General features: G+C 43.0%; 2 protein-coding genes and 1 non-coding gene across 3 annotated transcripts; all 3 read right to left on the bottom strand.

The window, feature by feature from the left end:
* sox19b (SRY-box transcription factor 19b) lies at positions 1–3,382 on the bottom strand. The gene is made up of 2 exons (XM_017724896.2): positions 2,381–3,382; positions 1–1,933 (listed from the first exon to the last, which is right to left on the bottom strand). The coding sequence occupies exons 1-2, from the start codon at positions 3,004–3,006 to the stop codon at positions 1,687–1,689; spliced, it is 873 nt and encodes a 290-aa protein (XP_017580385.1). The 5' UTR covers positions 3,007–3,382; the 3' UTR covers positions 1–1,686.
* Positions 3,383–15,043: 11,661 nt separating this feature from the next.
* eif4a1a (eukaryotic translation initiation factor 4A1A) lies at positions 15,044–22,005 on the bottom strand. Its single transcript, XM_017724895.2, has 11 exons — positions 21,937–22,005; positions 20,552–20,600; positions 20,274–20,406; positions 19,768–19,907; positions 19,224–19,392; positions 18,747–18,856; positions 18,174–18,317; positions 17,487–17,624; positions 17,100–17,189; positions 16,856–16,935; positions 15,044–16,324 (listed from the first exon to the last, which is right to left on the bottom strand). Exons 1-11 carry the CDS (start codon positions 21,957–21,959, stop codon positions 16,180–16,182), a joined length of 1,221 nt encoding a protein of 406 aa, XP_017580384.1. The 5' UTR covers positions 21,960–22,005; the 3' UTR covers positions 15,044–16,179.
* LOC119262680 lies at positions 19,034–19,172 on the bottom strand. The gene has a single exon (XR_005129821.1). It is a non-coding gene; the product is annotated as a small nucleolar RNA SNORD10 (small nucleolar RNA).
* Positions 22,006–22,642: the final 637 nt, after the last annotated feature.

Below are 22,642 nucleotides of genomic sequence, written 5' to 3' on the forward strand. Positions count from 1 at the left end.
TTTGGATTTTTTGTTTTTTTATTATTTACATTTTTTGTAAGATTTTTTGTTTTACGAAAAAAAAGGACCCTTAAGGGCCATAAAAAGTTTAACTGTACAAAGGCTATTTACAAACAGCATTAATAAACACAAAAAGAAAAATACATCGAAACAGCAAGCTGCACACTCACTTGGATGGCAAATGTAAACATTCACTCATTTCATTACTTTTATATAAATTACAACATTAAACTTCTTAACTCATTAGTGACTAGCAGATTCCTAAACTAAAACTGTACTGAGAACTGAAAAAACGCTAGACTTGACTGTAGACTCGAGTTAGACCATCACAACAACCCAAAAAAAGGCAATACACTTCAGCTCTTTCTGCACTTAGCAGCACCTGCGTACCACTTTCGGCATTCGGATTCTGCTGAATCTGGCATTAGCTATACGAGCAGTAAGCAGGCTTCTCACTCGCCCAATGGACGTACAAGTTATTCTGAAAACAACACACCCTCCTTTTCTAAAATCCCACAAATAAGTGGCGAGTCCCTTCAGATGGACTCTTGGTCTACGGCAATACTTGGTATTGACCAGAGGGTACAGATCAGTGCATTGATTGGTTTAAAAATCATCAATTACAGGGGAGTCATAGTGCTAGAGTCTCACACTGAAAGGTAAAGACATTTATACAGGCATAACTATTGCTTTTGTTTTTTTGTTGAAATGTATGCGTGTCCTTTTGCACATTATATTTTCCAAGGCTATTCCGATAGTACATTTGTGCAACCAATGCATAGCCTACTCTATTAAAAGGGTGCAGTGGAAGTACTCTCCATGATCAAAATAATTTGGTACAATAAGGCAGTAGCCATTATGTGATTGCTCTATAAAACGTCACTCCAACAAGAAGTTAAACTGTGCCAACTTCCAACACCATCATGAAGACCACATCTGCAATATTTCTACAAATGTTGCCACCCCTCAACTACTGAATGTAATCACTACTGGTATAAGGCACTAAAATGGTTCAACATTAAGTCAACCATATAGTTAACCAAGCTATTCCAGTTTTCAGGGGCAGAGTGGCTTGGACAGCAAAACTAGTTTAGCCATGCTCCATAAAGTCACATGATTTGTATATCCTTGGCTATGAGGATGGCAATTGGCTGACATGTTTTCAGCGCACCCATGTCCTCTTTTCTATACCCTAATTTGGTTTTTGATTGCCCATTACTGCATGAATGACCTCAACCCCGTTAATGAAGCATGGAGCACAAAGGCACATTGTCAGGTTCTGGGAGATAATATATACACACACACACACACGGGGAAACGTCCTACAATGAGAACTGAGTTTTTGAATGTTGTGTCCAAGCACAAATATTATGAACGACTGGCTTGTCATACCTATCTTTCCTGAGAAACTCCTCTGGGAAGAATCGGTAAGCTGCAAAAGGGTAAAGTTCAGGGCAAAAAGGAAAAGCCACAAGATTTGAGGGGGTTAATGAACAAATTGAATCTACAGTTTAAAAAAAGAGAAAAAAAAAATGGGGTGTGATCACTCAAAGAGGTAGAACATGCTCCTATGTGCAACGGCTGCTCAGAACATCCATCAAGAATCCATACAGATTACTTGTTGCATGACAAGCCTACGTTATGATCCGGCTGAGCTAGTCCCAGTCATCCCCACATCCCCCGACCTTAAATGTGCGTGAGGGGCACGGTACTGCCCAGGTAGTGCTGCTGGACACTGGGGTAACCCCTCTGGGTCGTAGGGTCCCCTACATCTCCTCCAGGGATGTACATGCTGATCATGTCCCTGAGGTCACCCTGAATGGCCCCGCGGTGGTGGTTTGAAGCTCCAGTAGGGGAGTGGGGCAGGGGCTCTGGTTTGACCATGGACATTACCGGACTGGGCTGCTGGGGACTGCTACTGTACGACATCGGACTGTGGAGGAAAGATCAGTCAGTCAGAAACTGAACAAGCAGGGAAATCGCAAACAATTACTGATAAGCGATAATGACGTCTTAGATTTGTAATGCATTTAAATGTAGGGGAATCATTTAATCCTAATAACTTGGTACAAGTACATGAAATGAAAAACAGTTTACTTTCCATTTATTAACCCATATTATTTGACTTAAATCGCCAAAGTAGGTTGTGTATGAATTTTTGTGGAGCATTTTGAAAGAATAAATTTGTCGACACAATTGTACTAAAACTGAGTACATAGGGAAACATGTACACTACACGGGTAAGCTCGCAGGTTCCGTCTCGCTATTTTAATTTATATTTTAACAATTCATATTTAAAATGGCTGGCAGACAATAAATAAAGTTAGCGTTAAGGACATGCTAGCCTTCAGTCACCCCCCAGTGCTGACCCCTTGCCCACCTGTAGGAGTTGGCGCCGTTCATGTAGGTGTGAGTGGGGTACTGCAGTCCGCTGAGGTCGTAGCGGTGGAGCTGCTGTGTGTATCCCAGCGCGTCGCTCTGCATGGCAGTGTATCCTCCCCCGGGGGCCCAGCCGTAGCCGTCCATCCTGGGGCTGAGCGCCTGGCCCTGCGCGGCCGTCAGCGGGTACTTGCCGGGCGGCGCGTCCTTCTTCAGCAGCGGCTTGGTCTTGCGGCGCGGTTTGTACTTGTAGTCCGGATACTCCTTCATGTGCACGGCGCGCAGCCGCTTGGCCTCATCGATGAAGGGTCGCTTCTCGGCGTCAGTCAGGAGCTTCCACTCGGCGCCCAGGCGCTTGCTGATCTCGGAGTTGTGCATCTTGGGGTTCTCCTGCGCCATCTTCCGCCGCTGCCCGCGAGACCACACCATGAAGGCGTTCATGGGCCGCTTCACTTTGTCCATGGGGTCCGGGCAGGAGTTTTTCTGAGCCGCCTGCTGCTGCTGGTGGTGCTGGTGCGGCGGCGCGTTCCCACATCCACCACCCGCCTGCAGCACCTGCCCGCCGTGGTGAGAGCTCTGCTGCACCGCCGTGCTCTTCAGCTCGTGCTCCATCATGCTGTACATCATCTTCGCCGACTAGGACTAAACACTCACCCTAACTACACGCGTAAAAACGAAAGAGAAGAGTCGAGAATCACACTCGTCCGAAGTTTTCCCTCAGGTCAAGCTAATCTGGCGCAGGTGCCGCCTATTGCCACATGCTAACCGACCACGCCAGCCGCGTTTGCCCGACCAGAAAAGAAACGACTCGAAGAAGAAGGAAAAAAAAAAACACGTGTCATAAAGTTTTCACCATTTCACCTCCTTCAGCTTGACAGCGCAGTTTTTGTCTGGGAGAAAAAAGAGAAAGTTTTCAGCCGCAGCTCTTTCTGTCCGAAGTTAGGAGCGCACAGAGCCACTTGTTGAGCAGTGATTGAGGGTGTGAATAAGTGACTGGGAGGGAAACAAAAACACACTCTCGCCACTCGCGGTTTTAGGCAAATTTGTATTCCGCGGTGAACCAATCAGAAGGCGGGGCGCTGCCCTCAGCTACTTTACATTTAGGATAACTAGAGCGGGGGGCGGGGCCTAAAGGCACTTGTTGCCTGAACTCAGCTGAGCTTTACTGTTTCTCTCAGAGCAGCGAGAGAAAAGAGTGATTTTTAAAGAAGAAACCATCGAAAAGAAATGTGAATTTTATATTCTCTCTTGTATGAGCATATTAGCTTGTGTCGCCAGTAGATTTTTTAAACAGAAGTTTGTGTTGGTGTTGTTTCCGTACTAAAAGTATTTATGTATTAAAAAAAGTGTTTTATTTTTTCGGTCGAGTTCAGGTCTAATTTTTAAACAATTAAATGAATAATTCTGCTTTTGGATGGAGATTCCTATGATTTAACCATAATCCATGATCAATTCAGCAGTTCTAAAAAAAGTTAAGTGCCCTTTTTTCTTCTTTTTTCGTCTGTTTAATCTGTTTATAATGATATTAACTTTGTGTACTTGCGGCTATACTCGAATTCTGTCATGCTTTGTTTTGTATAGAGTGCTTCTCTATCAGCTGGTTTCAATAGCTTTACTTTCATTTTACACCTCAGCGCCTTTCATTGTTCCTACCCGGGCCAGTCACTGGGAGATCTATACATGGGGGGGGGGGGGGGTTAATCTTTATTGTGGAATAATTGAACATCAAAATTGCAATTAAGGTCCTCAGTAATATCAGATCAGACAAATCCTTTGCAGGTGCACAGTATAGCGTCATTCAACTGGAAGTTTTTTTTGGTGAAACAAACTTAAGCCTGCACTAAAGGAAAAGCACTGTGCTGAAGTTACTGGATTCAAATGTGCATATCATTTTATAAGTAAAGAGTGAACTGAAAAAACTACAAAGTGAATAAACTAAAAGAAAAATTTGTGTTAATGTGGAAGGGATTTGCACATTTGATTGAAGTAAATTCAGTGCATCAATTTCTGTTCATTAAAAATCTCCTGAAAAGTCAAAGACAGTCATTTTCCTAAAGTTTAGGCCTTCATTTAGTTTTTGTCCAGAATAGAAAAAAAGTGCTGAACCTTTTCAGTACGTCCTAACATGCATCCAAAAACAGCCAGTACTTTAACAAAAATTATTAATACATTAATATAAACTGTATTGGGAGTGTTGTGCACATGTTCTGTTGTTGTGCGCATGTACTGATACATGTACTGTAACAAATCATTGCTTTCAGAAAAGTGCCAAAGGGCCATAATTACATGGCGGGAGTTTTGTTCCAAACCTTTCCTTTGATGATAATTTATGATGTGTGCATGTCAAGAGTTTCTATAGGTGTGGGATTCTCACTGCGTCAGCCAGTGCTTGGGGAAAAGAAAGGTGTGGGTGCACGAAAGTGACTTTGTGTAGACACAGGTGTGTGACGGAGTTTGCAGGTGCGTGAGCTCTGAAAAGTCTGCCCGTGATTGACCGTTACACCCTTACGTCAATCAAACTGAATTGTGGGGCTCCACTCTCCCGTTTCCGTATCCACGACAACGTCTTTTTGGAGCTTTTCCAGCACTGTCTTCCTTTCTCTTCTCTCTCTGCTTCCTCTCTCTCTCTCACTCACTCTCTCTCTCACTCTCTCTCTCCCTTTGTGCTCAACTTAATCAGTCTGATTTTCAACAAAGGCAACTCAGCAGCTCAAAGTTGGGGCTTTACATTCATAAAGCCTCCCCCCAAGCCCCAACCCCTCCCCCCCTCCCCCCACCCCACAAACACACACACACACACATACACACACACACACACACACACATACACACACCCACATATATATTATATATATATAATGTTTACATGCACATACACATGCCATATACCAAGAGTGTATCTCTATGTGTGCATATACAGACACCAAGTCTTACTGACTGTGACCATTCTGACTTTCAGTAAAACCCAATGTTTCAGGAGTTCAAAAATGTAAGTCTTAAACAAGTTAGGACAGCGCTGTTATTCCATGCCGTGCAAAAGAAAAGCACTCGGATGTCTGAGCTTTAAGCTCTGCTAACAGCGCTATCTGAATGATATCACCTGTGCAGGGACAACATTGAGTTCAATGGCTGGAAAAAACACTCTTTTGTGGGTAAAGTGACAAATAACAGTATCATCGTTCACGTTAAATACTTGTGTTTGAATCATTACACCGAATCAAACACAAAACTGTCAAACTTGGCAAATGAATGCAAGCCTCAGATAACCTCTTCTAAGCATATGTTAATAGCGACGTCTTCCCTTTTTAAGTTGGGAAGCGCTTTAAAGAATGGCTCCTTATTTACAGCTGAAGGACTACTGAGATTTCTCTGCACGCTTTGTTTGAGGTGTCTGAGAGGAGCTCTTGTAACTTAATTAACATCATTTGGTGAATGAGGAGAAACATTTTGAATCAGATTTATGGACTCAGTGTAAACCGACACCTGATAAAAAAAAAACATGCATTTAATTCACTTCCTTCAAAAGTGATCAAATGTAGTTTTGGGGCAGTTTTATCATCATTAGTTTTTTTATAATTATTTAATTTGTTAACGTATAGTGGAAATCGTGCTTTACCACATTCAGGAGTACATATGTTGATCAATAGTTGAGTCCAATTGAGCAACAACAAGCTAGAAAACATTTGTCTAAACCCCATTTTACTTCAAAATAGTTTGGGACACTAATCCAAATGCATACACATTCAAACCAGAGATATCCAACGCAGCATCCAACACACCTGACCCTACATATTATCACCATTCTGAAAGAAAGAGAAAGTTAGAAATCTCAGAAAGCTTATTTTTGAATGAATCCAACAAAAAAATATTGTATTTTGGTAATACAGTGTCTGTGAGAAAGATTAAACATGCTGAAAAGTCCTGATTCAAACGTGAAAATGTACTAAAGTGACTGAAAGATAGGAAGTGTTCAAAACCTGCCGTACTCTGACCACATAAAAGAGAAAATCCAACAAGCCTGCTTGAGTATTGTTGTGCAAAACTCATGCACTCCATGCTTAGAAGAGTTCAGCAGTTACCAAAAAGACTGAGATGCAACAAAATACTAGCCTAAATAAAATACTAAATACTGACCTACTTAAAGGAAAGAGACAGTAACGTTTTTCCTGCTTATATTTCAGTACTTTTACTTGCCTTTTAATTATTGGAATCATTTAGAGTAACTTTGTAAACATGGTTGTTATTCCTGGCTGTTATTTCTGGTGGAACAGAATGAATAAATTATACATTTAACTGAGAAAATAGTAAATAAAAAGATGTAAATTGTATTCAGATAGTGTGTCATGACTGCCTTTGAGCACTGTATAACATTTCCTCTTGACTAAAACATATTACATCAACACCAGCAAACTTTTTGCCAAAAGTAGGTAACCTGAAAGTCATTTTATAAAACTGTAATAATGTGAAAGAGATACACATTTAAATCAAGTAAATTCAGTGCATTTTAGTGTAGTATCATTAGCATAATTAATAATTAAACTAAAGCAGCATAATTAAATCAAAATTAGATTTAATTAAAAATGTCCACATTATCGCTTTATTTAGGCAGTGATTTTAAACCCGACTTATTTAAACAAAATCAATATTTTTGGCCCTAAATATATGAAAACCCTTTGTATGATTGTATTCTATCATGTGTAATTCTTTAAAAAGCTGTAGAACATTTGCAAAAGAGAACAGAGGGGTATAAACTTTGGCAGCTGTAGTGGCCAGTGGGCTTGTTTTGAAGAATTAACTCTCTCCTCAAACGGAAAAGGTGTTTTATAAACCGTAGGAGTCTGTTGGTCTTCGCATACATCGGTTCAAATGAGAGAGTTTTAACACAGCTTTCGGTAGGGGCCCGTACTCACACGTTTCGCCATTGTAAAGTCGTTGAGCTGATGGTTTCGGGATCATTAAGTGTGATCACTCTGACACCTTGGTGAGTGTCCTAAGTGTGTAATATCACATCTGCCTTCACTGTGGAGGTGTTAATGGCCAGTAGCCAAGCTGATCTAAATCTGTTGCTGCTAGCCCCCACTTGTCGAATGCAGATGATGGCGGGTGGACCCTGGCCACATTTAAATTGGAAATATGTTGGAGAATTCAGGGGCACTTACTCTTGCTGTGAGAATGACACTGGGGTGGGGGTGGTGGTGGTTTTCGGGGGAGATGGGGGGGGTGCACTGAAACATATCTGTAGATAAGAGGACTTTTTGGATTCTAAGACATGAGGACCCACCAAAAAAGGGTTAAAATGATAATACAAGTTTACTCTATGGTGGGCTAAATATAGATAAACAAGACTTGGCTAACGATACAGAAATATGTAGCTCATTAAATTAGTTCCCCCATTTATGTGCTCTTTTGAAAATACTCTTACAAATAAAGGTTCATGGCTTGGATGTACAGTTCTAAGAAAAAACTTTTACTCCATATGTGCAGGTTTGTTTTTACTTTAAAAAGACTTCAGTCTTACATATCTCATTTACAAAAATGACTCTTTAAAGAATCACCCATTAAAAGATTCTGTAGGGGAACAAAAGGGTTCTTACACGGCATCACAAGAATCCTTTGTGGCACATTTTTTAAAAGTGTAGCTGTTGCTATGGGAACTTTAAGTATGGTACAAATTCTAAGATATGAGGTCCCATCAAACAATAGTTCTGAAGTTTACTCTATCGTGGAATAATTATAGATATTGAAGCCTTGGCTAAAATGCTGAACTTGGAAATGTATAGGTATAAACAAGTCCACTGATTTGGGTAATTCACCCATTTGTATGCTCGGTTGAAAATACTCCTAAGAATAAAAGATCCCCAATGGTTCTTGGCCTGGATGTACAATTTGAGAAAAGACCTTTACCTTCTATATATCTTTAAAAAGCTTTTTACAGTCACACATCACACAGCAAAATTGGCCTTTGAAGAACCATTGATTGAAAGGTTCTTACATAAGCAAAAGTGGTTGTTCTATGGCAGCACTCATTTTGAGTTCTGCTTGGCACCTTCATTTTTAAGACTGTATTTTAGTTGCTGACGAAAAGTAGACACAAATCTGTGCTATGAAAGATCAAGAGTTTTGTATCGCAGCCTGTCATCAGCTGTGCTGAAACGGCAAGAAGATTTGCTATTATATGGAAACAAATCTGAAAGCATGGAAATGAAGTGAGACGGGATGGAAATGAAGTGGGATGAAAATGAAGAGATGAGGTGCGTGGATGCGTCGGGTGAAGGCAGAATGAAGAAGGAAGGATGGGGGGGAGGATAAAGGGGAAAGCAGGAGCTCGGAGGGGAAGGTGGTGAGTTGGAAAAGAGTGCAGTTTGTCCCCGAGTCCTCCCTGACAGGCCGGCTGAATGGGCCCTCTGTTCTGCCTCTTCTCATGTAAATCGGGTCTTCAGTCTTGCAGCCATCCGTCACTGCACAGAAGGACCCTGGCAGGCCCTTTACGAGCCTCCCACTCGCATAATCCCCCCGGCCACAATCGCATGCCCAGCAGGGGGGTGAGCTATGGTGGGGGCAGTTGGTGGGGGTTGCCATCCAGACATGGTGAAAGTGTTGGAAGGGCCACCTACACTGAAGATGCATAATCAAAACAACATCCTAGCCTGGGGGGAGGATAGGTTTTGGGGGCTGTTTTGGTTTCAGTGCAGGACTGTAATGGTAGGAGAAGAGGAATGTGACTATAGAAAAAGCAGAAAGGACAGGGGAATAGCGTGGAGTGAATGAAGTGAAGGTAAATGAGACAGGAGTACATGATGCGGGAATTAGCATAGTGTTTCCTGATGGATGGCTGAATGAGACCACGTCTTTGTGAGCAGCACATACGTGTCAGGGGACGGCGGTTGGGGGGGTTAGCGATTCGGCCAAGGTGATTAAAAGTTGTTAGCATGGAATTAAAATGACATACGGGCAGGGCTGCAAACCACTGGCCAGTAACACTCTTGGACAGCCAGGCCAGTGTGCGGTGTGACAAACACAGTTTAACTTTCTCTCGCTGCCACCTTTAACAGCTTGCCTGCCCCCCTGTGGACAGCATTCTAACAAGGTTTAGTGAAGACAGCAGCAGGAGTGGATGGACATTTACAAGCACTGACTGTGCACTAAGCAATGCCATTTAAAAAACTTCACAGCAGAAAGTAGTTCTTAAAAACCTTTAACTTGTACTTTAAATCCAGCATTTAATTCACAGCAGATGACTATTTAATAACATGATATGTTGGTGAATATGTTCTCTCAAGTTACTCTCCACATTTCAGAGTAACGATGTATTAGATTATCACGTCTCCAATCTACATCTTCTACAATTCGACGACGTACAGACTAAACATGATGTAGGATAAAGAAGAAAAAAAAATCAAGCAGCATTCCTTCTGTGCCACTCCTTTAGACAAGCACATTAATAGACAGCATACCACAGGAATTTCCATCACGCAGACAACCTGCAAGTGACATCATCACATGACCAGCTTCCAGTGTGAGCCATGAAGCTCATCGACTTCATTCTTACAGGCACTTTACTACAAAAGGGTTATTTTGGAATATTTGTATGTAGGTGAAGTAGTCTCGAAATTAAATGCTTGTTCTTTTACTCATTTACAATGCTGTGAACAAGTATTTGCCCCCCTCCTGATTTTCTCAATTAATGCTTGTTTGTCGGAGTGGATACGCTTAGATCTGAAATATAACAATAAACAACAGAAATCAAACACAAAACGCGCTTCTCAATTATTATTCCATTCATTTAATGAGCACAGGTATCCAACATGCAAACCATCCGTGTGAAAAAGTATTTGCCCCCTTGGCCACTCAGCAAATTAACCAAATTTAATTGTTAATGAGATTCAGCTGACTGAAGGCAACCCTACTGAATGGAAACCTCATTCATGTTGAAGTTTACCATCAGAGTGAAAGAGTCACCATAAACATTTTTCACAAGCGCACAAGGCCATGATTGAATGAAGTTTCTAGAACGTTACCGAACCACAGTGAGAGCCATTATCTACAAATTGAAACACATTGGTGAAACTTCCTAGGACTGGATGGCCTGCCAAAGGGGCACAGAGCCGATTCATCCACGTAAAGGTTCCAGTAGAACACTCAGGGGTCTCTCTAAGTTCAGCTGACTCCACTTGCAAGAAATGTACAGAGCAAACAGTGCAGTACTGTCTCACATGCCATGTAAATATGTATATAGATATACTTTTATACTTTATTTCTCTTGTACTTTAACTTATGTCTAGATTTATTTCTGTTCTGTATTTTTCTGCATAGCTTTTGTGTAATTATATGTCTTGCTACTGAAACACTGCAATTTCAATCCGGGATCAATAAAGTTCTACCTACCTAACTACCTGACTAACCTAACCTAACCTTCCTACCTGCCTACCTGCCTGCCTGCCTGCCTGCCTGCCTGCCCACCCATCTATCTATTTAAAAGGGGTGTTTATGGGAGAGCAACAAGGCAGGAACCCTGCTAACCCACAGGAACATCAATGCTCATGTCACATTTGCCAAAAATGCACATGGACAATCTGTAAGTCTTTTGGGATAAAGTTCTGCGGATCAACCAGTTCCAAGTGCAACTTTTTGGACAACGCAGGTCCCTTTATGTCTCCCGTAAAGTAAGTCATGCTAGGAACATCATACCAGCACTTAAACATGGTTTTGGATGTGAATAACTTGCTATTACTGGGGAAAAAAAACAAGAATTCATAAGGAGATTGTTCATCTCCACAAGGGCATAAACGTGTTATGAAGCAAGGCAGTAATCAAAACAAACGCTAATTCATGAGTATTTCACACTCAAAATCCTACCAATATACATATTTGAATTACAGAAGTTTGGCAAAGAGCAATGAGCTCAAACTCTCAGACAACAACGTGAAAGGCTGATATCAGATTATAGGAAATGTTGGTTGTTATTGCTGTAACAATTAGTTACATAAGTTTCTGTGCATTTTATTATTGTTTTTTATTTAAATAACCATTCAAATTCATGTTAGTGTAAAATGAATCTGCAGTTAACCTGCACTGAAATAGTGATGAATATGAATTAATAGGATTCAATTGAGTAAGTGATGAAGATCAGGAGCAGGATTGCAGTGAGCTACTGATGAGGATGAGAAGCAGTGAGTGGAACTAACTGGTAGAAAAAAGTGGAACAAGGAGTTAGTGGCAAAGATGGAGAGTAGGAGGGCAGTGAGTTAGTGATGAAGAGGAGGGCAGTGAGTTAGTGACGAAGAGTAGGAGGGCAGTGAGTTAGTGATGAAGAGGAGGGCAGTGAGTTAGTGATGAAGAGTAGGAGGGCAGTGAGTTAGTAATGAAGAGTAGGAGGGTAGTGAGTTAGTGATGGAGAGTAGGAGGACAGTGAGTTAGTGATGGAGAGTAGGAGGGCAGTGAGTTAGTGATGAAGAGTAGGAGGGCAGTGAGTTAGTGATGGAGAGTAGGAGGACAGTGAGTTAGTGATGAAGAGGAGGGCAGTGAGTTAGTGATGGAGAGTAGGAGGGCAGTGAGTTAGTGATGAAGAGTAGGAGGGCAGTGAGTTAGTGATGAAGAGTAGGAGGGCAGTGAGTTAGTGATGGAGAGTAGGAGGGCAGTGAGTTAGTGATGAAGAGGAGGGCAGTGAGTTAGTGATGGAGAGTAGGAGGGCAGTGAGTTAGTGATGGAGAGTAGGAGGGCAGTGAGTTAGTGATGAAGAGTAGGAAGGCAGTGAGTTAGTGATGAAGAGTAGGAGGGCAGTGAGTTAGTGATGAAGAGGAGGGCAGTGAGGTAGTGATGAAGAGTAGGAGGGCAGTGAGTTAGTGATGAAGAGTAGGAGGGCAGTGAGTTAGTGATGGAGAGTAGGAGGGCAGTGAGTTAGTGATGAAGAGGAGGGCAGTGAGTTAGTGATGGAGAGTAGGAGGGCAGTGAGTTAGTGATGAAGAGTAGGAGGGCAGTGAATTAGTGATGAAGAGGAGGGCAGTGAGTTAGTGATGGAGAGTAGGAGGGCAGTGAGTTAGTGATGAAGAGTAGGAGGGCAGTGAGTTAGTGATGAAGAGGAGGGCAGTGAGTTAGTGATGAAGAGTAGGAGGGCAGTGAGTTAGTGATGAAGAGTAGGAAGGCAGTGAGTTAGTGATGAAGAGTAGGAGGGCAGTGAGTTAGTGATGGAGAGTAGGAGGGCAGTGAGTTAGTGATGAAGAGTAGGAGGGCAGTGAGTTAGTGATGGAGAGTAGGAGGGCAGTGAGTTAGTGATGGAGAGTAGGAGGGCAGTGAGTTAATGATGAAGAGGAGGGCAGTGAGTTAGTGATGAAGAGTAGGAGGGCAGTGAGTTAGTGATGGAGAGTAGGAGGGCAGTGAGTTAGTGATGAACAGTAGGAGGGCAGTGAGTTCGTGATGGAGAGTAGGAGGGCAGTGAGTTAGTGATGAAGAGTAGGAGGGCATTGAGTTAGTGATGGAGAGTAGGAGGGCAGTGAGTTAGTGATGAAGAGTAGGAGGGCAGTGAGTTAGTGATGAAGAGTAGGAGGGCAGTGAGTTAGTGATGGAGAGTAGGAGGGCAGTGAGTTAGTGATGAAGAGTAGGAGGGCAGTGAGTTAGTGATGAAGAGGAGGGCAGTGAGTTAGTGATGAAGAGTAGGAGGGCAGTGAGTTAGTGATGAAGAGTAGGAGGGCAGTGAGTTAGTGATGAAGAGGAGGGCAGTGAGTTAGTGATGAAGAGTAGGAAGGCAGTGAGTTAGTGATGGAGAGTAGGAGGGCAGTGAGTTAGTGATGAAGAGTAGGAGGGCAGTGAGTTTGTGATGAAGAGTAGGAGCGCAGTGAGTTAGTGATGAAGAGGAGGGCAGTGAGTTAGTGATGAAGAGTAGGAGGGCAGTGAGTTAGTGATGAAGAGTAGGAGGGCAGTGAGTTAGTGATGAAGAGGAGGGCAGTGAGTTAGTGATGAAGAGTAGGAGGGCAGTGAGTTAGTGATGAAGAGGAGGGCAGTGAGTTAGTGATGAAGAGTAGGAGGGCAGTGAGTTAGTGATGAAGAGGAGGGCAGTGAGTTAGTGATGAAGAGTAGGAGGGCAGTGAGTTAGTGATGAAGAGGAGGGCAGTGAGTTAGTGATGAAGAGTAGGAAGGCAGTGAGTTAGTGATGGAGAGTAGGAGGGCAGTGAGTTAGTGATGAAGAGGAGGGCAGTGAGTTAGTGATGGAGAGTAGGAAGGCAGTGAGTTAGTGATGAAGATGAGGGTAGTGAGTTAGTGATGAAGAGGAGGGCAGTGAGTTAGTAATGAAGAGTAGGAAGGCAGTGAGTTAGTGATGGAGAGTAGGAGGGCAGTGAGTTAGTGATGAAGAGTAGGAAGGCATTGAGTTAGTGATGAAGAGTAGGAGGGCAGTGAGTTAGTGATGAAGAGTAGGAGGGCAGTGAGTTAGTGATGAAGAGGAGGGCAGTGAGTTAGTGATGAAGAGTAGGAAGGCAGTGAGTTAGTGATGGAGAGTAGGAGGGCAGTGAGTTAGTGATGAAGAGTAGGAGGGCAGTGAGTTAGTGATGAAGAGTAGGAAGGCATTGAGTTAGTGATGAAGAGTAGGAGGGCAGTGAGTTAGGGATGAAGAGTAGGAGGGCAGTGAGTTAGTGATGAAGAGTAGGAGGGCAGTGAGTTAGTGATGGAGAGTAGGAGGGCAGTGAGTTAGTGATGAAGATGAGGGTAGTGAGTTAGTGATGAAGAGGAGGGCAGTGAGTTAGTGATGGAGAGTAGGAGGGCAGTGAGTTAGTGATGAAGAGGAGGGCAGTGAGTTAGTGATGGAGAGTAGGAGGGCAGTGAGTTAGTGATGAAGAGGAGGGCAGTGAGTTAGTGATGGAGAGTAGGAGGGCAGTGAGTTAGTGATGAAGATGAGGGTAGTGAGTTAGTGATGAAGAGGAGGGCAGTGAGTTAGTAATGAAGAGTAGGAGGGCAGTGAGTTAGTGATGAAGAGTAGGAGGGCAGTGAGTTAGTGATGAAGAGGAGGGCAGTGAGTTAGTGATGAAGAGTATGAGGGCAGTGAGTTGCTGCAGGACCGAGTGAGTGAGGAGAATTCTGTTCATTGTGGTTGGTATGACGATCATATTTACACTGATATTTAAACATTTAAGAGTTTGAAGAGAGTTAAGCAAAGATGGTCTGGATCAGCACATGCCAAGCACTGAAGTTACTTTCATGGTTTTTAAAAAAAAAAAAATCTATATATACACGTTTAGATCCTTTTTACTTCATCCTTCATACATTTTCATATGCTTTTAAATTCCAGTCTGAGGGAGTAAGAGTTTGGCATAGTACCCACAGCCGTTTATATTGACTATACAACTGACTTTGTATCTCGCCACCATACATGTAGAAATGTTTTAGGCCGCAGCTTTGCGTTTGAGAAGCACTGTATATTTTGGACATCGACAGCGATCACCACCACTGAACAATTCTAAGTTTTTGAACAACGCAATTCACACCAAAGCACTACTGCAGGCGACAGATAGGAAAACCCTTTTTTTTTTTATTTCCCTGTCCGAGTTCCGGCACTTCCCCCACTCTCCAAGTTGTTTATCAACGTGTCTGAACTTAAAACCCATGACAAAACTAGTCAAATCAGTGGTTTCCAACACCTTTGATATGTCATCTCAAATGAGAGAAAGAAAACATGTTTGACTTGTTAAAAAGAAATACCTTTATTTAAGAGAATTAAAATAAATACTATACAGAATCCAATGTAGAAAAAGTTTAATACACGGCTTCTGTCTGAAAAAGGTTAACAATCACATTCTTAATAAATTCATTTAAAAATAGCACTGACCAATGTAAATCCCCACATTCCCACAAGACAGGCATTTTAACAAGCAGAAAAAAAGTAACATTATAATCTCTATATACTCAATCATTTTGTAGTTTGGTCCTTTTAAGACCCCTCCAATATATTTTGGTGAGGTAGGTTACTGGAGCAACTCTCCAATACGTAGGACTTAATACAGTGAATCTATACAATACGCCATGTGGTGGTAACCTGCCATCTTATCACACTTAGCCACCTGCCCTACCAGTGAAATAAGAAATGTCTATTTAGAGGAAAATGCTACTACAAAACAGCACTATACAAGTGGTTTATTTCAACAAAAAAGAGGGGGGGATCCTGAACACAACAGTTTGGTAATGATTTTTCATTCCAGCTGTGCACTAGCATTTCATACAGAGAGGGCAGGAATTTTGTTTGAGCACCATAAAAGCCTAAAGCTTCAGGTTCCAACACCACCTGCACCCACCGGCAAAAAAAAAACAAAAAAAAAAAAAAACAAACAAGCAAACACCACAGCAGAGTTAATACTGGGAATACATGATGGGTTCATTTCTTAACACCCAGTCAAGTGAGATGGGCTCCACCAGATATAGGACTGTGCCACCAACACCCTATGTAAACAAACTACTAGAGCAACCATAATGTGGCAAAACGGCAAAACAATGTCCAATATAGCCATTTGGTGCCAAACTCTTCGGATGACAGGGAAAAAAAAAAAATTGAAGATAACATGCCCTGCACAGCTCACTTTAAAATTACAGATGGCACACCTCGTTTAAAGAACAACTTGAATGTGCAAGGCTCACTCCAATCATAAATCCTAAGAACACCAAGTTTTCAAAAATACAATGCAAATGATCATGTTTTGCTTTCAACAGCGATAAGAGTAATGATCTCTGTTAGCCTGTGGAATTACAGAGCAAGAGGAGCAGTAATGAGTCCAAAGAATGGGAGCTAAAGGAATGCAGAGTGAAGGAATGGGAAGAGTTCTAGATCAAGTCAGCCACATTCATGGGCATCTCCTCCACAGTGGTGTTGTAGAAGGTCTCAATGTCCCGGAGCGTGCGCTTGTCATCTTCCGTCACCATGTTGATGGCGACGCCTTTTCTGCCAAAACGGCCACCACGCCCAATCCTAAACAGAGTACATCAAGTTAGAACAAAATCAAGAAGAAACCAAAGAGATGGTTACATAGCAACACTTATTACAAATCACAACATTGTTGTGTACTGTTTTCCAACACTGAACCACATGCATAAAACACTGACTTCACACTTTACAGAAGGCCAACAACCCACCAAACAGTAACTGCACTCAAGATTTTAAGGGTTCAAGATAAAATTGTTCTATATTAGAACCATGAACACTCATCTCAGCACTCTCTGCTTAAATGGTTCATTGCATGGTGAAATGATTCTTCAGACTGATAAATCTGCTCCATGATATATATAAGCAATCCATCATGATATCTGCTCCATGATATCTATAAGCAACCTTTGAAAAATGGTTCTATATAGCACCAAAATGAGTTCTTCTGTTACAAGCTCATAACAGCAGAACTTTCTGGTGCTATATAGAACCACAGAAAATAATGCATATTATGTCAGGTGTTATTTGCCTTACTGTCCACCCCACCCACATCAGAGCCAAAAGAGGTGTACTTGCCTGTGGATGTAATTCTCCCTGTTTGTAGGAAGGTCGTAGTTGATAACCAAGGAAACCTGCTGCACGTCAATGCCTCGAGCCTAAAGGGTGAGGGGAAAAAAATAAATTCATTGTACATGAATAAGTTATAGCCAATATGAAACTGCTATATAGTTATACTGAAGAATTGAGCTTCATGGAGATGTTTCAACTCCATAGGAAACTATGGCAACTTCTAAATGGACTTTTCTTAAAAACAACTCACCAGCAGATCAGTGGTGACTAGCACACGACTAGAGCCAGAGCGAAACTCCTTCATGATCAAGTCCCTCTCCTTCTGGTCCATGTCACCATGCTGCAGTCCAAGGAAAGTTAGTCTGATTAACTCAATCTTCTGCCAAGGTTTTACCAAGTCCTTTACTATTAAGAGTCTTGTGCCCATAGCATGAAACAGTCTTATGCTCATGATCGTGAGTAGACTGGGATGAATATGGGCTATTCATTATTCTCTTCCGCTACCAGATATAGGACTGTGTGTCACCAACAGACACTGCCTTGCCCAGTTGGTAAGGGTAAAAAGAGGACTTATTCTACACTCAACGGCAAGTGCCACCGAGTTGATGCTGCATTACCCCACCTGAAGCTAACTTACCAAAGCAGAGACTGTAAAGTCTCTAGCATGCATCTTCTCAGTCAGCCAATCCACCTTCCGGCGTGTATTGATGAAGATGACAGCCTGTGTGATGGTCAAAGTCTCGTACAGATCACACAGAGTGTCCAGCTTCCATTCCTGTCAGGGGCAAAGTGAGAATTTATATTTCATCCAGCCACTGGTCAACAACTTAAGGAATCAATACTGCCCCATGATAGATACAGCCAGCAATACTGTTCTCCACCTAAATTAGGTGGTGCTATTCTGAACTTGGAATTCACATTTTGGTCCTGAATTTTATAAGTCACTTGTAGGTATAACATGTATGGCCAGTGATGACAAGGCAGGACTGGAAAATAGGTTTATGGTCAAAGGTCGAAGACCTGTTGTAAAAATCATTAACAGCCATACTGGCAAGGAACAGCCACAAGATGGTGCTATTTACAGCCTTAGGCCCTGATCATGAAGACAATATCGACTTGACAGTGGCTAGCAGAACACTGGTCAGCAACTAAGCACTTCAGAAAGATCTAGCATCGGTTGACGCATTACTACAACAAAGCATCAATCCTATTCACTAAGCAGCTGTCAGCCAGCTACTGGTCTGAAATCATGTTCCGAGTACTTAACTAGACATCCAGAGTGTAAAGTTCATGCAGACAAGTAAAATGAGAAGTGCTCCTTCACCTCCTTCTCCACATTAATGTAGAACTGACGAATACCCTCCAGGGTCAGCTCCTCCTTCTTGACCAAGATCCTCACAGGTTCCCGCATAAACTTAGAGGTGACATCAAGCACCTCCTGGGGCATGGTGGCCGACAGGAGAATGACCTGTAGGAAGATAGATGTCCAAGACAGTGCTTTTACTGCAACTGCATCAGCTTCAGTGATCTCAAACCAGTCCTCATGTCCCCAGTCCACATTTTTGCTCCTACCAATCAGAGAAATAGAGTAAAAATGTGGACCGTTGAGAATCATGTACAACATTCAAGACATTATATTGTACATGTCTACTGCTTAATAGTTGTGCAGAGGTACAGGGAAACCCATCACTGTGGAGAGCAGCAAGAATTCTCTACCAAAGAACTTGATTCCTTCCACAGCACAGAAAGCTGGGGGGAGAGGGAACTTTGGCCAAAACTGCTATGCTTCTAATTATTGGATTTCTTATGTATTGCAAATAATTTACATGAAGTAAGGGGGGGGGGGGGGGTCCTTTTGCATTAGCACACCCACTTGTAAAAGTAGGAAAAGCTTTACCTGAATCTCAGACGACAGCTTCTGGAAAATCTCATAGATTTGATCCTTGAATCCTCTGCTCAACATCTCATCAGCCTCATCCAGAACAAACACCTTTATGTTTCTCGGAGCTAAAGAAAATTGTACATAAAACAAACCAACATGTTACACCCCAAATTAATGTGAAGTTGTATACTAGAGGGATGTACTACAAATACTAAATTTAAAGTATTGTGGAGTTCAACTAAAGAAATAAGACTCATAGGTTTTACACAGTGCTACACGTGTATTATAAAAAAGCCAAAGCTGCGTTCAGGTCAGTGAGGTCTGATCATGCCTGCAGAGACCTGTGGCCCCGAGCGCACACCCAGCAGAACACTGGGGAGTGGTCAGGGAGCACAGGGTACTCTGGAGTCAGTTGACACGCATGGGGATCATCATTACAGCATTTAAGTCCTACAACACCCATCACAATGTTAAGATCACACTGGTGCTTACAGAGATATCGTCGGTTGAGCATATCAAAGACCCTCCCAGGGGTTCCCACCACGATGTGTGGCACATCTGCCTGCAGCTTCTGTACTTCATTACGAACATTAGTCCCACCGATACAGGCATGGCAGGTAGCACCCATGTAGTCTCCAAGAGCCAGGACCACCTTCTGGATCTAAGAAAGGGCAGAGAGATAAGTCAGATTGGTTAAAACAGAGCCTGCTTTTCTGAACAAGTCCAACTTTAATCTAATCTACAAGGTGTTTCCAGAGAAACAGTTTAGTCAATACTGCAGCCATAGCACGAAACAGCCTTTAACGCATTGCACCAAGTAGACTGGGATGAACAATGGGCTGCATTTCCTATTCCTCTATGAAATACAGGACTGTGTGCCACTGAGACACTGCCTTGTCCAGTTGGTAAGGGAATTAATACAGCCATTACAAACTTCAAGCTACATGTCACTACACTTCACAATCATGTGTCTCTGCACATCCTTCGCTGTTGTACGTGTATGTATATCTCTGCAACAAAACACAGTGGATCTTACTTGTTGGGCTAGCTCTCTGGTGGGGGCCAGGACCATAGCCTGTGTTGCTTTCATCTCAATGTCAATCTGCTGCAGGATTGAGATGGCAAAGGTGGCAGTCTTCCCTGTGCCAGACTGAGCCTGTGCAATGACATCATATCCTACAAACAAAGGGTTAAAATTATTGGGACATTCTACCAGATCAAACCAAACATCCCAAAACAAAAGACACAAACAGTGAATCAACTGTGCCCATAGCATGAAACAGTCTTATGCTCATGGTGCTGAGTAGACTGGGATGAATATGGGCTGCATTTGCTCTCCCGTTACAAGATATAGGAATCTGCCACTAGCAGACACCACCTTGCCAAGCTGGTAAGGCTGGCAGAACGGCACTACATTGAGAGCATCGAAGCCCAAGACTAGAGCTTGAATGGTTTAAATTTGTGCCCCATTAACAGTGAAACAGTGCATCAGCCATGCCGTTTATAAATTCCACAGCTGATCAAAAAGAAGAAGATACATACCCCTGATACAAGGGAGAATGGCCCTCTGTTGAATAGCAGAAGGTTTCTCAAAACCATAGGCATAGATTCCCCTGAGAAGGTTCTCACGGAGGTTCATGTCATCAAAACTATCAACAACTTCCTTCCAGTTGCCCTGTGGAGTAAAGAAAGCGTTATGGTCAGCCTCCTGCAAGAGGTTCCTTATAAATAGTTGCACAATATCTGGCTGACAATCAGAGTAAGCACTTATACAGTCTGAAGACTTATGACAACATGCGTTTCAACACCAAAACACCCACCTCAATGATTCCATCCGGCTCCATGCCCTCGGGGCCATTGTCTCTGGGTCTGAAAGAACATTGACTCATCATTAGTGCAAAGCCTTGTGGTGGCCAACAAAGACGGGCCCAGTTTCTGAGCGTTTCACTAGGACAAAGTCTGAAGGACAATTGTGGGGAATTCCATTTAAAACTAATTTTAATGCATTTACAGCCATTAGTCCATACAAGCTCAACAACGTGTCGACAGTAAAACACGTATGTATATAAAATAAGGTATTCATGTCGTCAGCGGATTAGAGCGCATCAAAAAAGATGTGGCCATAAGAATTAAGATGGAGGGGAGCGGACACGGCCAGACACGTCGCAGTTTTCTGTGAAAAAGGCTTTGGAGGGCGCCATCTTTGCCCTCGCATTTTAGGGAGTCTAGCTGGGCGAGGACCTCGCCTAAACCGCACTCGGGCACGAGAGACCACCAGAGGCGGACAGAAGACCAGATAACGAGCACACAAAATGCTTTAAAATGGAAGAAAGGCGAATAAACCCGGTTATGAGTAACTCGGCGAACCCGGAGATGCGCATTTAGCCCGCTACCTAGATTAGCTCGCTAATCGGGCGATAACTGATTAAAATCGGCGATTAATACGATTAAACGAGCAGTTGGACTCAGGCCGGACGGCATTTTGGGGCTGTTTTATGTCTAACGCTACTCGGGTCTTCAGTAGGCCCGGGGCGGCGCGGCGCAGGCCGGCGGGCTGTGGCCTACTCCTCCGGAGCGGATCGTTCCATTGTCCAGACCGCAGGCCATGTGCTCCGCTCGCGCTCCTCGACGCCGCTTCAAACACGGCCACAAATAACGCGCCCCGCCGATAAAGTCACACTGCTGGGATATTTCCTAAGTACATTCGAGTGTTTTAAGACTAAAACCCGAAACCGAGCGGAGTTTTAAAACACCGCAGAACCGAGGAGGCCGTGGCGCCATGTGCGGCCCGAGACCGGCACCCAGCGCTACTGCTGCTAACAGCTAACGAGCCCAGTCACGTTGCTCCACAGGAGCCGGCACATCTGAACACAGCGCCGGGAAAAGGCCCGAAACGCAATCCACGCGTGTCTGATCGCTCAATCCTGGACTAAATAAAGGGAAACAAGGCTGATCACTTCACTTAACGCGCATCTTCTTTGACTTCTCACCCACTAGTTACCGCGACCGTTTAACCCAACGTGCCACGCCGTTTCACAGACAGCGCGACTTGGTCTTTTAGTGGAAGATTAACGTTATAGTTACAGGCCAGAAACGTTCCCGAAACCGCTCTGGTAACTAACCATATCGATACACATCACATTAGCGCTTTATTTTCTAACCGTAAAGCCTAATTCGCCCTAACGCTGCGGGAAGCTCTACTCACCTATCCTCATGTTCAGCCGACATTATCACAAAGAACAGCACAACGGCGGAAATGTGCTAAATACGCCGAGGCGAAGCGGGCTGGACGCTTTTGATTGGTCAGGAGTTCCATCAATCAAAGAGAAGGCTCGCCATTCATAGGCTGAAGCAAACACGTCACTACGCAGACACCGCCCGCCGTACGTTCGACGTCATGACGGTGTTAGTCACATGCGCAGTAAATCAAAACCTCGCTCGTTTCATAATTGTCATATAGTTTTATAAGCGACTTGTACAGAACTGCATAAATATTATAAGTTATTCTGAGTAAATTACAAGCCCTATGCGTTCTTGTACCAAAATACTGCGATATATAATGAGTTTAATAATTTACGTGAATACTGTTTCATATGGTTTCTCAAGCCATATCATCTATAGTGATATGCCTGAGATCATCAGAGTTTAATATCAAAAGGGAAACACCTATGTTCAGGCACTCTGACCACTTTGTAATTATTTGTCAGGTCATGGCAAAACGTTAATAATGATACTTCAACAAACCTCTGTTGAAATGGCAAATCATGAATAAAAACCCAGTATAAAACACATTTGTGGCAGATTGTACTAAAGGAAAAGTAAGCATTAAAAGAAGATACATAAACGATTCTGACAGGTGAGAACATTGTGGCCGTCCCTGCTAAAATGTTACAGAATCCATTGAGAGACCG

Source organism: Pygocentrus nattereri, chromosome 2, assembly GCF_015220715.1.
Source record: "Pygocentrus nattereri isolate fPygNat1 chromosome 2, fPygNat1.pri, whole genome shotgun sequence".
Classification (NCBI taxonomy): Eukaryota; Metazoa; Chordata; class Actinopteri; order Characiformes; family Serrasalmidae; genus Pygocentrus; species Pygocentrus nattereri.